The 15019-nt window shown below is 41.3% G+C and overlaps 1 protein-coding gene across 6 annotated transcripts in view; it reads right to left on the reverse strand.

Moving 5' to 3' along the window:
* The window catches only part of LOC110525075 (trichohyalin), a 116831-nt gene that overhangs the window by 13625 nt on the left and 88187 nt on the right, over positions 1–15019 (reverse strand). For 2 of the 6 annotated variants that reach the window (XM_036979267.1, XM_036979265.1), the window contains exons 9-10: positions 12736–13960; positions 12482–12550 (exon numbers count right to left, since the gene is read on the reverse strand). In XM_036979267.1, the coding sequence (XP_036835162.1) occupies positions 12482–12550; positions 12736–13960 (1294 nt within the window). Of the gene's footprint in view, positions 1–9302; positions 11130–11614; positions 11693–12280; positions 12356–12481; positions 12551–12735; positions 13961–15019 lie in introns of those variants that run through there. The other 4 variants (XM_036979266.1, XM_036979263.1, XM_036979268.1 and 1 more) reach the window with 4 other exon arrangements.

A 15019-nucleotide genomic window follows, 5' to 3' on the forward strand; every position in this document is an offset into this window, starting at 1 on the left:
AGGAATCAGTATCCAGATAACTAGCAACTTCTAGATGGACAGTTCAACTCACAAGGCAAGTAAAGATCCCACCATACCATTTCACATGAACGCGGCCTCGCTTCACCTCTATGGGGCCGAAGTAATCTATGCCCACATGGGTGAATGGCAGCAAATCAGGTGACACCCGATCTTGTGGAAGGTCGGCCATCTTCTGTTCTCCAGCTCTAGCTTACATCACCTGCAGAAGACACAGCTCTTAAGAATCTTCCTTGCTAAGAGTTTGGCACAGGGTATCCAATATTGCTGGTGAAGTATGGAAAACATGTGACCTCTCCTAGAGTGGCCAACCTGCTCATGGATGTGGAATGAGATCAGTCTGGAGATGTGGGAGTCTTTGGGCAGGATCGTAAGAGTCTTTAGTTCCGTAGGCATAGCAGCTTTGCTTAACCTTCCTCCCACTCTCACGCTTTTACAAACGTCAGTTTGAACTTTTCAATTTGTTCCTTCAGTGAGTTTGTTCAACTCTGATATGATCCTGGATCAGTTTGCAAAAACAGGCTTTCTGGCTTAACTGTAGAAGAAGTCTTCAGTTTCAGCATCCAGGAAACTGCTTTCTTCAAGCTGTTCCATGTTGAATAGTACTCAGTTTGCTGGTCGGACTCTTTTCATCCACACTTGTACTGTTCACGATGATGTCCTTTCTCAACCAGATCATCCAGAGGGATGGAGCCAAGCTCCTCGGGGACTTTCTGCCATTGTGTTTCTAGTTTCTTCAGGAATTCTGGTCCTTTGAGTCATCTCTTTGAGTTCAGGAAAGTTTCAGCATGTAACCCTCAAGGCATCGTCGGCTGGGTTGTGTTGGGAGTTCAAATAGCTCCACTGTGTTGCTTTCGACAGGTCACGGATCATAGCAACCCTATTAGCCACAAAGGTATGGAATATCTTGGTATCATTGCGGATGTATTTTAGCACAGACTGGCTGTCTGTCCAGAAAGTTGACTCCCCAAGTTCAATCTGGAGCTCCAACCTTAACATCCTGTCCACTGGCACCTCCATTGTTGCTGCATCAAGTTCCAGTCTGGGGATCATCTGCTTGAGTGGAGTCACTCTTGATCTCCCCAGTATGAATGGGATGTGGACCTTTTCCATACCGTTTGTGAACCCAAGGTAACTTGCCGTGCCATAACCTTGTTCTCTCGCGTCACCGAAGTGATGCAACTTTGCCGTCTTGACTTTACCAAAGTTCTCAGGCATCATACACCTGTCAATCTGGAATCTGGACAGCTGGTCCAGCTCAGAGCCATTTCCTCCATGAAATAGAGTGTTCTTTGGGATGACTTCGTCCCATCCGCACTTTAGCTTGCAGAGCTCGTAGAATTTGCTTTGATAGAGCAAGAAATGTCTCCTTCCACTTTGTCAATCTCTAACCCAGATATCTCAAAGCTCTTGGTAGGACTCTAATGCCTCATTGTGTTGCAGAATATCAGTCTCACTGCCTTTAGCTTTCAGCTGCATCATGAGTCTCTCAGTACAAAATGTTGCTAAACTACCAGAATCAACAAATGCATTGGTTAACACAGACTTGCTTCCATTTTCCAGCTTTACTTGAACTGGCGCAATTGCAAGTGCACCATCTGTACCGACCTCGGTATCTTCACCAGCTTCCAGTGAAACAAGAGCACTGCTGACAGTCTCCTCCCGCTTTACTGATAGCATCAGAAGGGCAGGTGTCTGGTCTCTTTACTACTGGGCGCATCAGAAGGGCAGGTGTCTGGTCTCTTTACTACTGGGAGCATCAGAAGGGCAGGTGTCTGGTCTCTTTACTACTGGGAGCATCAGAAGGGCAGGTGTCTGATCCCTTTACTACTGGGAGCATCAGAAGGGCAGGTGTCTGGTCTCTTTACTACTGGGAGCATCAGAAGGGCAGGTGTCTGGTCTCTTTACTACTGGGAGCATCAGAAGGGCAGGTGTCTGGTCTCTTTACTACTGGGAGCATCAGAAGGGCAGGTGTCTGGTCTCTTTACTACTGGGAGCATCAGAAGGGCAGGTGTCTGGTCTCTTTACTTTGAATGTTTGTTCTTTTAAAGGTTTATTAGAGTTGCAAACTGACACTACATCTACTGCAGTGGCAAAGCTGCTTCCCCTACTCTTGGACTTGAACTGCTGTTTTGAATCTGCTGATGTTTTGGTTTTTTTAAAACCTTTTGTTGGCCAGGGGATATTGAATATCTCCATACAACGGATCCTGCAATATTTTGGCCTGTTTTTCCATGAACGTCACAAGGTCACTGAACTCGGCTCTCAGGGGTCTTCTCTCTAACATATCACATTCTGTAGACCTCCAGTTTTACATTAGTTTGTGGGGAAGTTTTGACATGATCAACTTTATGTTGGAGGGAAGATTAAGCTCTTCCATGTTCTGTAGGTCTTGCATAGCGTTACAACAACCTAGAAAGAGTGCATAGCATTACAACAACCTAGATAGAGTGCATAGCATTACAACAACCTAGATAGAGTGCATAGCATTACAACAACCTCTATGATAGAGTGCATAGCATTACAACAACCTAGATAGAGTGCATAGCATTACAACAACCTAGATAGAGTGCATAGCATTACAACAACCTCTAAGATAGAGTGCATAGCATTACAACAACATAGATAGAGTGCATAGCATTACAACAACCTAGATAGAGTGCATAGCATTACAACAACCTCTATGATAGAGTGCATAGCATTACAACAACCTCTATGATAGAGTGCATAGCATTACAACAACATAGATAGAGTGCATAGCATTACAACAACCTAGATAGAGTGCATAGCATTACAGCAACCTCTATGATAGAGTGCATAGTGTTACAACAACCTCTATGATAGAGTGCATAGCATTACAACAACCTCTATGATAGAGTGCATAGCATTACAATAACCTCTATGATAGAGTGCATAGCATTACAACAACCTCTAAGATAGAGTGCATAGCATTACAACAACCTAGATAGAGTGCATAGCATTACAACAACCTCTAAGATAGAGTGCATAGCATTACAACAACCTCTAAGATAGAGTGCATAGCATTACAACAACCTAGATAGAGTGTATAGCATTACAACAACATAGATAGAGTGCATAGCATTACAACAACCTCTAAGATAGAGTTTATAGCATTACAACAACCTAGATAGAGTGCATAGCATTACAACAACCTAGATAGAGTGCATAGCATTACAACAACCTCTAAGATAGAGTTTATAGCATTACAACAACCTAGATAGAGTGCATAGCATTACAACAACCTAGATAGAGTGCATAGCATTACAACAACCTCTAAGATAGAGTGCATAGCATTACAGCTACCTCTAAGATAGAGTGCATAGCATTACAACAACCTAGATAGAGTGCATAGCATTACAACAACCTAGATAGAGTGCATAGCATTACAACAACCTAGATAGAGTGCATAGCATTACAGCAACCTCTAAGATAGAGTGCATAGCATTACAACAACCTAGATAGAGTGCATAGCATTACAACAACCTCTAAGATAGAGTGCATAGCATTACAGCAACCTCTATGATAGAGTGCATAGCATTACAACAACCTAGATAGAGTGCATAGCATTACAACAACCTAGATAGAGTGCATAGCATTACAACAACCTAGATAGAGTGCATAGCATTACAGCAACCTCTAAGATAGAGTGCATAGCATTACAACAACCTAGATAGAGTGCATAGCATTACAACAACCTAGATAGAGTGCATAGCATTACAACAACCTAGATAGAGTGCATAGCATTACAACAACCTAGATAGAGTGCATAGCATTACAGCAACCTCCAAGATAGAGTGCATAGCATTACAACAACCTAGATAGAGTGCATAGCATTACAACAACCTCTAAGATAGAGTGCATAGCATTACAACAACCTAGATAGAGTGCATAGCATTACAACAACCTAGATAGAGTGCATAGCATTACAACAACCTCTAAGATAGAGTGCATAGCATTACAACAACCTAGATAGAGTGCATAGCATTACAACAACCTCTAAGATAGAGTGCATAGCATTACAACAACCTAGATAGAGTGCATAGCATTACAACAACCTAGATAGAGTGCATAGCATTACAGCAACTTTTAAGATAGAGTGCATAGCATTACAACAACCTAGATAGAGTGCATAGCATTACAACAACCTACATAGAGTGCATAGCATTACAACAACCTAGATAGAGTGCATTGCATTACAACAACAACAAGCTGTGTTTGGAGTATTCAGGAGTTGTATGTGTGTGTGTGTGTGTGTGTGTGTGTGTGTGTCTCCTCACCTCTCACCTGTCCCCTCTCCTCACCTCTCGCCTGTCACCTCTCCTCACCTCTCTCCTATCTCCTCTCCTCACCTCTTGCCAGCCCCCTCTCCTCTCCTCTCCCCTCCTTCATCAGCAACCTTTCCTTCTCATCACCTCTCACCCTGAACATCCTCACTCTTTTCCTCTTTCCACCCCTCACCTTCTAACTCATTTCTCCTTCTCCCTCACCTTCATCTCTCTCATCTCCATCACTTATATTTTAGTGGTGTGTGTATTTGGAGTATTCAGGAGCTGTGTGTTTGTGTGTGTGTGTGTGTTTGGAGTATTCAGGAGTTGTGTGTGTGTGTGTGTGTGTGTGTGTGTGTGTGTGTGTAGGGTAGGGCGCATGGTGTAGTAGAGAGCAGTGCAGACCCCTGGAGATTGAGTGTTTGAAGGGGTTCGGGACGATACAAAGTTTGTGAACCACTGGGGTAGATGACTAAAAGACACATTATGATGTGATTGTGATTTTCCTGAACACCTCCGGAGGGAGTCAGACATGCATTGTGTCTGGATATCTTACAAATGAAGACAGATGTGGAAAGTGGAACTAGTTATCATTATCCTGCCTTTTAAAATCAATGTCAGGTGGCACCATTGACTTATGACATCACTATGTGTCTTAAATAAATACAGTTTCTGATGTAAAAACAGCCTCTCAAAAGGACAAAGCTCCACTAAATAACCAGAACATTTAAAAGGGGACATCTTATAAACACCGTCAATGAAAAGCTACAACATTATTCACACTATATTCTGATTATCAAGGTATCAAGGTATGGGAGACAGAAAACTGATATGGTATTTAGTGATACTGATTTAATACTATATTGTTGAAGTAACATATACTATGTGTGATACAAAGCAACAAAACACTTTCTATATAGTAAAACAAGCAACATGATGCTGATATTTCTCTGTGTGTCTGTTTGGGTATCAAATCAAAAGAGTTGGAATCAACTATTGGAGTCAGGTGTTGAATGGACAACTGCTACTCTGAATGTCCTCATGGTTCCTCCTGCTCCTCTGGTGGTGTAACAGAGACATCTGGTGGTCAGACAAGGTTACTGCATGTCTATTTAATTACTTATCAGTCATATGGACAACTGCTACTCTGAAAGTCCTCATGGTTCCTCCTGCTCCTCTGGTGGTAAAACAGAGACCTCTGGTGGTCAGACGAGGTTACTGCATGTCTATTTAATTACCTATCAGTCATATGGACAACTGCTACTCTGAAAGTCCTCATGGTTCCTCCTGCTCCTCTGGTGGTGAAACAGAGACATCTGGTGGTCAGACAAGGTTACTGCATGTCTATTTAATTACTCACCTATCAGTCATATGGACATCTGCATTCAGACTGATGCTCCATCACTTCCTCTGGTCTTCTCAAACTGCTGTCCTAGAGTATTAGTAGTAGTAGCGGCAGTAGTAGTAGCAGTAGTAGTAGTAGCAGCAGTAGTAGTAGGTGCAGTAGTAGCAGCAGTATCAGTAGCAGTAGCAGTAGCAGTAGTAGTAGTAGTAGTAGTAGTATCATGTCTACTGTTGACAGCTCAGTGTTGACAGCTCTGTCAGGGGGAATGGGCCAAAATTCAACCAGCTTATTGTGGGAGGCTTGTAAGGCTACCCGAAACGTTTGACCCAAGTTAAGCAATTTAAAGGCAATGCTACAAAATACTAATTGACTGTATGTAAACTTCTGACCCACTGTGGATGTGATGAAAGAAATAAAAGCTGAAATAAATCCTTCTCCCTACTATTATTCTGATATTTCACATTCTTAAAATAAAGTGATGATCCTAACTGACCTAAGACAGGTAATTTTTACTTGAATTAAATGTCAGGAATTGTGAAACTGAGTTTAAATGTATTTGGCTAAGGTATATGTAAACTTCCGACTTCAGCTGTACCTTGAGAACATTTGGGGAGAGTACTGATAAATGTAAAGAAACGGATTTAATTTGTAGAATAGATACCTCAAAGAGGAGAGGAAACTGTTCTTTGTAGTCCGTCTTTGGTCGAGTTTCCTAGACTATTTTACATACGCAGCTGCAGACTGTGAATGTCTAGTCTTCACCTTCACTCATCGAGAGTTTCAGAGGTTTTATTTTCTGGTGTTGTATTTTTAAGCCGTTTGTCAGCCGTGTCACTGCTCCACTCTGTCTGGTCCGTATTTAAATTACAACCATTTCAGCCTGTGGTCTAAATAGTTAGATCTTCAGCGAGTTCTTTTAAGAACTCATCTTGGAGGGCGGTTCCATCACGTTGCCACAATGTCTTCACATGGGCGTGGTTACTGACTTAGCAAAAGTTTATATGAAAAACTGTTATATCATTTAGAAGTCTAAAATCACATTGCTATCTTTCCACAAATAGTTTCGTATTTCATTGTATACGTTTTAAAACATTTAGATGTAATTCTGATATCTATATTGTGAAAGCTCTTCAATTAACGTTAACAAACTCACTTTTGTACATCGCACTGGTCCGTACAATTGACCTTATTTTAGCGCCCCCAAAAAATGATACTTCCAGATCAACTGTAATGTCTAAACAATACAATCAATATTGTAAAGTCAAATTGCTCCCCTTTCCAACAAAGTCCATGAGACTGCTAAACAGCAATCACTGTTTATAACATCTACTGCACCTTGCCTATTTCGCTCGGCCATCGCTCATTGATATACTTATATATACACATATTCTCATTCACCCCTTTAGCTTTGTGTGTATAAGGTCGTTGTTGGGGAATTGTTAGATTATAAATAAAATATTGGACATTGGAACATTAGTTTCTCCATCACTTCCTCTGGTCTTCTCAAACTGCTGTAGTAGTAGTAGTAGTAGTAGTAGTAGTAGTAGTAGTAGTAGTAGTAGTAGTAGTAGTAGTAGTAGTAGTAGTAGTAGTAGTAGTAGTAGTAGTAGTAGTAGTAGTAGTAGTAGTAGTAGTAGTAGTAGTAGTAGTAGTAGTAGTAGTAGTAGTAGTAGTAGTAGTAGTAGTAGTAGTAGTAGTAGTAGTAGTAGTAGTAGTAGTAGTAGTAGTAGTAGTAGTAGTAGTAGTAGTAGTAGTAGTAGTAGTAGTAGTAGTAGTAGTAGTAGTAGTAGTAGTAGTAGTAGTAGTAGTAGTAGTAGTAGTAGTAGTAGTAGTAGTAGTAGTAGTAGTAGTAGTAGTAGTAGTAGTAGTAGTAGTAGTAGTAGTAGTAGTAGTAGTAGTAGTAGTAGTAGTAGTAGTAGTAGTAGTAGTAGTAGTAGTAGTAGTAGTAGTAGTAGTAGTAGTAGTAGTAGTAGTAGTAGTAGTAGTAGTAGTAGTAGTAGTAGTAGTAGTAGTAGTAGTAGTAGTAGTAGTAGTAGTAGTAGTAGTAGTAGTAGTAGTAGTAGTAGTAGTAGTAGTAGTAGTAGTAGTAGTAGTAGTAGTAGTAGTAGTAGTAGTAGTAGTAGTAGTAGTAGTAGTAGTAGTAGTAGTAGTAGTAGTAGTAGTAGTAGTAGTAGTAGTAGTAGTAGTAGTAGTAGTAGTAGTAGTAGTAGTAGTAGTAGTAGTAGTAGTAGTAGTAGTAGTAGTAGTAGTAGTAGTAGTAGTAGTAGTAGTAGTAGTAGTAGTAGTAGTAGTAGTAGTAGTAGTAGTAGTAGTAGTAGTAGTAGTAGTAGTAGTAGTAGTAGTAGTAGTAGTAGTAGTAGTAGTAGTAGTAGTAGTAGTAGTAGTAGTAGTAGTAGTAGTAGTAGTAGTAGTAGTAGTAGTAGTAGTAGTAGTAGTAGTAGTAGTAGTAGTAGTAGTAGTAGTAGTAGTAGTAGTAGTAGTAGTAGTAGTAGTAGTAGTAGTAGTAGTAGTAGTAGTAGTAGTAGTAGTAGTAGTAGTAGTAGTAGTAGTAGTAGTAGTAGTAGTAGTAGTAGTAGTAGTAGTAGTAGTAGTAGTAGTAGTAGTAGTAGTAGTAGTAGTAGTAGTAGTAGTAGTAGTAGTAGTAGTAGTAGTAGTAGTAGTAGTAGTAGTAGTAGTAGTAGTAGTAGTAGTAGTAGTAGTAGTAGTAGTAGTAGTAGTAGTAGTAGTAGTAGTAGTAGTAGTAGTAGTAGTAGTAGTAGTAGTAGTAGTAGTAGTAGTAGTAGTAGTAGTAGTAGTAGTAGTAGTAGTAGTAGTAGTAGTAGTAGTAGTAGTAGTAGTAGTAGTAGTAGTAGTAGTAGTAGTAGTAGTAGTAGTAGTAGTAGTAGTAGTAGTAGTAGTAGTAGTAGTAGTAGTAGTAGTAGTAGTAGTAGTAGTAGTAGTAGTAGTAGTAGTAGTAGTAGTAGTAGTAGTAGTAGTAGTAGTAGTAGTAGTAGTAGTAGTAGTAGTAGTAGTAGTAGTAGTAGTAGTAGTAGTAGTAGTAGTAGTAGTAGTAGTAGTAGTAGTAGTAGTAGTAGTAGTAGTAGTAGTAGTAGTAGTAGTAGTAGTAGTAGTAGTAGTAGTAGTAGTAGTAGTAGTAGTAGTAGTAGTAGTAGTAGTAGTAGTAGTAGTAGTAGTAGTAGTAGTAGTAGTAGTAGTAGTAGTAGTAGTAGTAGTAGTAGTAGTAGTAGTAGTAGTAGTAGTAGTAGTAGTAGTAGTAGTAGTAGTAGTAGTAGTAGTAGTAGTAGTAGTAGTAGTAGTAGTAGTAGTAGTAGTAGTAGTAGTAGTAGTAGTAGTAGTAGTAGTAGTAGTAGTAGTAGTAGTAGTAGTAGTAGTAGTAGTAGTAGTAGTAGTAGTAGTAGTAGTAGTAGTAGTAGTAGTAGTAGTAGTAGTAGTAGTAGTAGTAGTAGTAGTAGTAGTAGTAGTAGTAGTAGTAGTAGTAGTAGTAGTAGTAGTAGTAGTAGTAGTAGTAGTAGTAGTAGTAGTAGTAGTAGTAGTAGTAGTAGTAGTAGTAGTAGTAGTAAGAGCCCAGCCTACTGTTGACAGCTCCGTGTTGACAGCTCAGCTCTGTACTGTAGAGAATCATCCAAGACAAACAATGTCCAAACACTGATGTCTTACAAAGTTACATTTTATTTCAACAATGTCAGTCTCATGTGGTATCAGAGTTCCATTGGGATAGATTGTTACTCAATTTTAGGAAGGTGTTCTTAATGTTTTGTGCACTCAGTGTATATTTAAAGTTTCAACATGAAACAATTTGAATAAGAACAGGAAGTAGTGTGTGATAAATACAGTATGGTTCAATAGTAGACCTCCTCAAACACTGGGTAAAAGTCTCACTCAGATCTTTAGAGTTCTCAGTCTCTGACTCCACCCGCTGACCTCCTGACCCCCCACAACCCTCTACATTCTAAAGGTCTGCAGTGCAAAGGTCAATAATCTATGTTGGATTGGAATTGTGTTTTACGTCTCATCAAGATCTTTACAGACCTCCCTCCCCTCCTTCTCTTGACACTGTAGACTGGACCAGACATGATTCTGTCCTGTTTTCCCCATGACCACCATGATCCATGGTCACCCCCGACGGTACAGTGGACAGTAGACCTGGTCTGGTTCATCATCATAGACGGTGATGGTGAATCATATCAGATTGTGGAGAAGCCAACTTGATGAGTTTCTCCTGACCCAGCCCAACAACCCTATCAGTGCCCTCTGACCTTTCCCCTCTCGTTCCAGTCCCTTCTGCAACACTGAGTGAGCTTCCCTGACTTCTTTCAAGTTCTGTCTTAGTCTCTCCATCTCTATAATCTTCTCTTTCATCTGTCTGCTGAACTCCCTCTCCATCTTTGTCTGTGAGATCATGATGTTCCTCTGTAACTCAGGTAGGACTATCTTCATCAGGTTTCTCTCTGCTTCAACTCTGGCCTCTCCTTCATAGTTCTCCATCTCCTGTCTGTGTCTCTCCTCCATCTCCTTCCTCTCATTCTCTCTCTTCTCTCTAAATCTCTCCAGCTTTCTCTCCATCTCCTCCCTCCTATCAGACTCCCTCTTCAGCTCCCTCTCCAGCTCTCTTTTCTTCTCCTCATCCCTCTCTTCTTCCACCTGTCTCTCCAGTTCACTGGTTCTTTCCCTGAGTGTTCTGATATCTCCCTCATGTTCCTGGATCACTCCCTCTATCTTTATCAGAGAGTCCTGCAACTCCTTCTGAAGCCTCTCTCTCAAGTCTCTCTCATCCCTCTGTTTCCTCTCTCCTCTCTCTCTCTGGATCTTTCCCTCCATCTCTCTAACCTGGTCCTCTGCCTCCTGGTAGGTCTGACTGCTGTAGAATCTCTCTCTGTTTCCTGCCACCATCTCCTCTACCTGATCCAGCAGCTCTGATACCTGAGTGCCATGGGCCCTGTCCTTAATGTTGAGGACGTGGTACCTGCTCCCACTTTTCTCTACAAGCTGCTGGAGGTCCTGACTTCCTGCTTGGAGAAACTCCTCAATGCTCTGCTCTTTCAGGCCATCATCATGGGTGAATAGAATCACAGTGTGTCCCCAACAACCCTCCCCAAACATCTCCTCTATTCTCTCCAACACCCCTCTCTCCTCCCCCTTAGAGGGCTCCACTGGTATCACCAGGAGGAAGGCGTGGGGTCCCGGGGCAGACAGACGGACACAGAGCCCCACATCCTGTCTCATCTCCTCCAGAGAGAGTCCAGGACAGAACCAGTCTGGAGTGTCCACCAGCACCAGCCGTCTCCCACACACGTCCCCCTCTCTCCTCTTACTCCTCTGGGTCACTGCAGAGGGGCTGGCCTGGGCCCCAAACTCCTCTCTGCCCAGGATGGTGTTTCCTGCTGCACTCCTCCCAGCTCCAGTCCTCCCCAGCAGCACCAGTCTCAGCTCAGACACACTGGGAGACACTGGGGAGTCTGGACTGCTGCTCTCTCCTCCCACTGCAACACAACACACAGCACTGATCAACACCCTGACTCTCTGGAGGATGTACAACAGTGTCTAATATAATATCATCTACATCCATAACTCACTAGATGGAGGATGTACAACAGTGTCTAATATAATATAATCTACATCCATAACTCACTATATGGAGGATGTACAACAGTGTCTAATATAATATCATCTACATTAATAACTCACTAGATGGAGGATGTACAACAGTGTCTAATATAATATAATCTACATCCATAACTCACTATATGGAGGATGTACAACAGTGTCTAATATAATATAATCTACACCCATAACTCACTATATGGAGGATGTACAACAGTGTCTAATATAATATAATGTACATCCATAACTCACTAGATGGAGGATGTACAACAGTGTCTAATATAATATCATCTACATCCATAACTCACTAGATGGAGGATGTACAACAGTGTCTAATATAATATCATCTACATTAATAACTCACTATATGGATGAGGTAACTCCATGCTGTGTCTCCTCCTCAGTGGTAATGTGGGGTCTGTATCTGAGGTCTCTCCTCTCACTGTAACACAACATAGTCAACATACAGACTCATTAGTGACAAAAACATAGTATAGTATTTATTTAAAACATAGTATAAACAAACTACAAATACACTACAAATACATTACACATCATAGTGAAATATAGATTATTGGAGAACATAGAGAGACAACAGTAGGAGACAACAGGACAATATTGATAACTCACTAAGTGAAGGATGGTCACTATAGACTAGAAACAGTAGGAGACAACAGGACAATATTGATAACTCACTAAGTGAAGGATGGTCCACTATAGACTAGAAACAGTAGGAGACAACAGGACAATATTGATAACTCACTAAGTGAAGGATGGTCCACTATAGACTAGAAACAGTAGGAGACAACAGGACTATATTGATAACTCACTAAGTGAAGGATGGTCCACTATAGACTAGAAACAGTAGGAGACAACAGGACAATATTGCTAACTCACTAAGTGGAGGAAGGTCACTATAGACTAGAAACAGTAGGAGACAACAGGACAATATTGATAACTCACTAAGGGAAGGATGGTCCACTATAGACTAGAAACAGTAGGAGACAACAGGACTATATTGATAACTCACTGTATGGAGGAAGGTTCAGGCTGTTTCTCCTCCTGACTGGGAGGATGGAACCTGTATCTGACGTCTCTCCATGTTCTAGAATAATAGAACAACCATTTAGAATGGGAACATTTACCTCAGTGACACATGAAGGCACATAGACCTACTGAAGGGGAGTTCTGGGTTTCTCCTGAAATGTTAAGTATCACATATCTCACTCACCAGTCATCTGGGCTGAGATCTCTCTTCTCAGTCTCTCTACCTCAGTCTTCACATCACATATCTGTTGAGCTGAAATAACAAAGGAGGACTAGGATCTGAATTCTGTGTTAAAGACTTTAGACAGAAATATGATGCAGAGGGAAAGTATGAAGTGATGGACAACAATATTCACAACTCAGTGGAGAGTCGACAATAACCTGAGAATTGAGGAAAGTACAGAAGACTAAATGTATTAATGGTGTGAATAATCTTACCCAGTTCAGCATTTTCATTGTTGACATCCTCCACCTGTTTGTCTCTCTCCTTTAACTGGTTCTCTCTCTCCTCTAGTAGGTTGTCTTTCTCTTCTACTTCCTGTCTCCTCTCCTTTAGTTCCTGCCTCCTCTCTTCTACTTCCTGCTTCCTCTCTTTAATTTCATTTTCTTTTCCCTCCAGTAGTTTGTCTCTATCTTCCAGTTGCTTGTCTCTCTCTTCCAGTACTTTGTCTCTCTCTTCCAGTAGTCTGTCCTTCTCTCCCAGTCTGTGGTTTCTGTCCTCTAGTTGAATGTCTTTTTCCTTTAGTAGTTTGTCTCTCTCTTCCAGTACTTTGTCTCTCTCTTCTAGTAGTCTGTCCTTCTCTCCCAGTCTGTGGTTTCTGTCCTCTAGTTGAATGTCTCTATCCTTTAGTTGTTTGACTCTCTCTTCCAGTAGTTTGTCCTTCTCTCCCAGTCTGTGGTTTCTGTCCTCTAGTTGAATGTCTCTATCCTTTAGTTGTTTGACTCTCTCTTCTAGTAGTCTGTCCTTCTCTCCCAGTCGGTGGTTTCTGTCCTCTAGTTGAATGTCTCTATCCTTTAGTTGTTTGTCTCTCTCTTCCAGTAGTCTGTCCTTCTCTCCCAGTCTGTGGTTTCTGTCCTCTAGTTGAATGTCTCTATCCTTTAGTTGTTTGACTCTCTCTTCCAGTAGTCTGTCCTTCTCTCCCAGTCTGTGGTTCCTGTCCTCTAGTTGAAGGTCTTTTTCCTTTAGTCGGTTCTCTTTCTCTTCCAGTAGTCTGTCCTTCTCTCCCAGTCTGTGGTTGCTGTCCTCTAGTTGAATGTCTCTATCCTTTAGTTGTGTGTCTCTCTCTTCCAGTAGTCTGTCCTTCTCTCCCAGTCTGTGGTTCCTGTCCTCTAGTTGAAGGTATTTTTCCTGCAGTAGGACTCTGAAGTTCTCTACTTGGCTTTTCTTGTCCTGCAGGTTCTTTCTCAGAGCCTCTAGTTGAATGTCTCTATCCTTTAGTTGCTTGTCTTTCTCTTCCAGTTGGTTTTCTTTCTCTTCTAATAGTTTGTCCCTCTGTTCCATTATCTGGTTCTTCTCCTCCAGGAGTCTCTCTTTCTCTCTCATTTCCTGGGTCATATCGTCCAGTTGTGTGTCTTTCTCTCTCACTTCCTGGGTCATATCATCCAGGAGTCTCTCTTTCTCTCTCACTTCCTGGGTCATATCATCCAGTTGTGTGTCTTTCTCCTCTAGTTGATTCATCATCTCTTTAAACATCTTCAACTCTGAGAGCAATTAACATATTTAATTGGTTGCTTGAATAAGTAATGTATTAATTAATTCAATAGTATGTCTATAAAGACATTATCATTTGATGGAGGTGGTACAATTATTTCCTCCAGTCAACAGTTATCTGAGCTGAACCAATCATCAACTGGTCTATTGACTATTTGATACATTACAAATGAATTAGTCTGAAAAACTGAATGACATCACTCATGTTCCCTGATTCAATCCTCTCTCCTCCAGACTCTCTCATACTTACCAAGCTCACCAGCTGATGCCTCCCTCTTCAGCTTGTCCTCCTGGGTCTCACATTGTAAATACTGTGATCCTGAGACTATGGTGTAAAACAGAGAGGTGAGTTCTGTGTGGTAGACGACATCACTATATACAGAACAAACAGGACCAATCAGATGTATCCTGTCACTCAAGCCTCCCTCATGTAGGGACTGTGGCCACCAATAAGATCTGGTTAACTTCATAAATAATGTTGTTTTGATATTGGCCTATCTCTGATCAAATGATTATTGTCATTGTTTGTGATAACCAGCATTGGGCTCTATGTCAGTGTGGCAAAGAAGGGGGTTGAGTGATAAATGGCAGATATGTGAGAGCAGAACTAATAAACGGGATCTCCCCTGTCAGAACTACAGATCACAAAATGGCCGACCGCCAAAACTACAAGTCCCAGAAGCAAGGGGAACCATCAGAAGGTGGAGCCGACCCACAGATAAAGGGTCAAGAAAAACCAGGAAGAGAGAGAGAGAGTGCTGGAAGGATCTATGAACAATAGATAAAGAGACAATAGAGATTGGCTGGATTTACCGTGTATGAGCTGGATTGTTTTGGACTTACCTTTAGGCGTTTGGACCTAGACCTACCGAGAACCCGATTCGTGTACCGAACCCTGCTATCCTTGACCTCGCCTACGGCCTGAGTGGACCAGGACGGAGAAACAAACACACAGGTACTGTCCTGTTCGAAAGAACTCTCATTCTTGGGTGATTTGGTGACAGTTTACCA

Source organism: Oncorhynchus mykiss, chromosome 6, assembly GCF_013265735.2.
Source record: "Oncorhynchus mykiss isolate Arlee chromosome 6, USDA_OmykA_1.1, whole genome shotgun sequence".
NCBI lineage: Eukaryota > Metazoa > Chordata > Actinopteri > Salmoniformes > Salmonidae > Oncorhynchus > Oncorhynchus mykiss.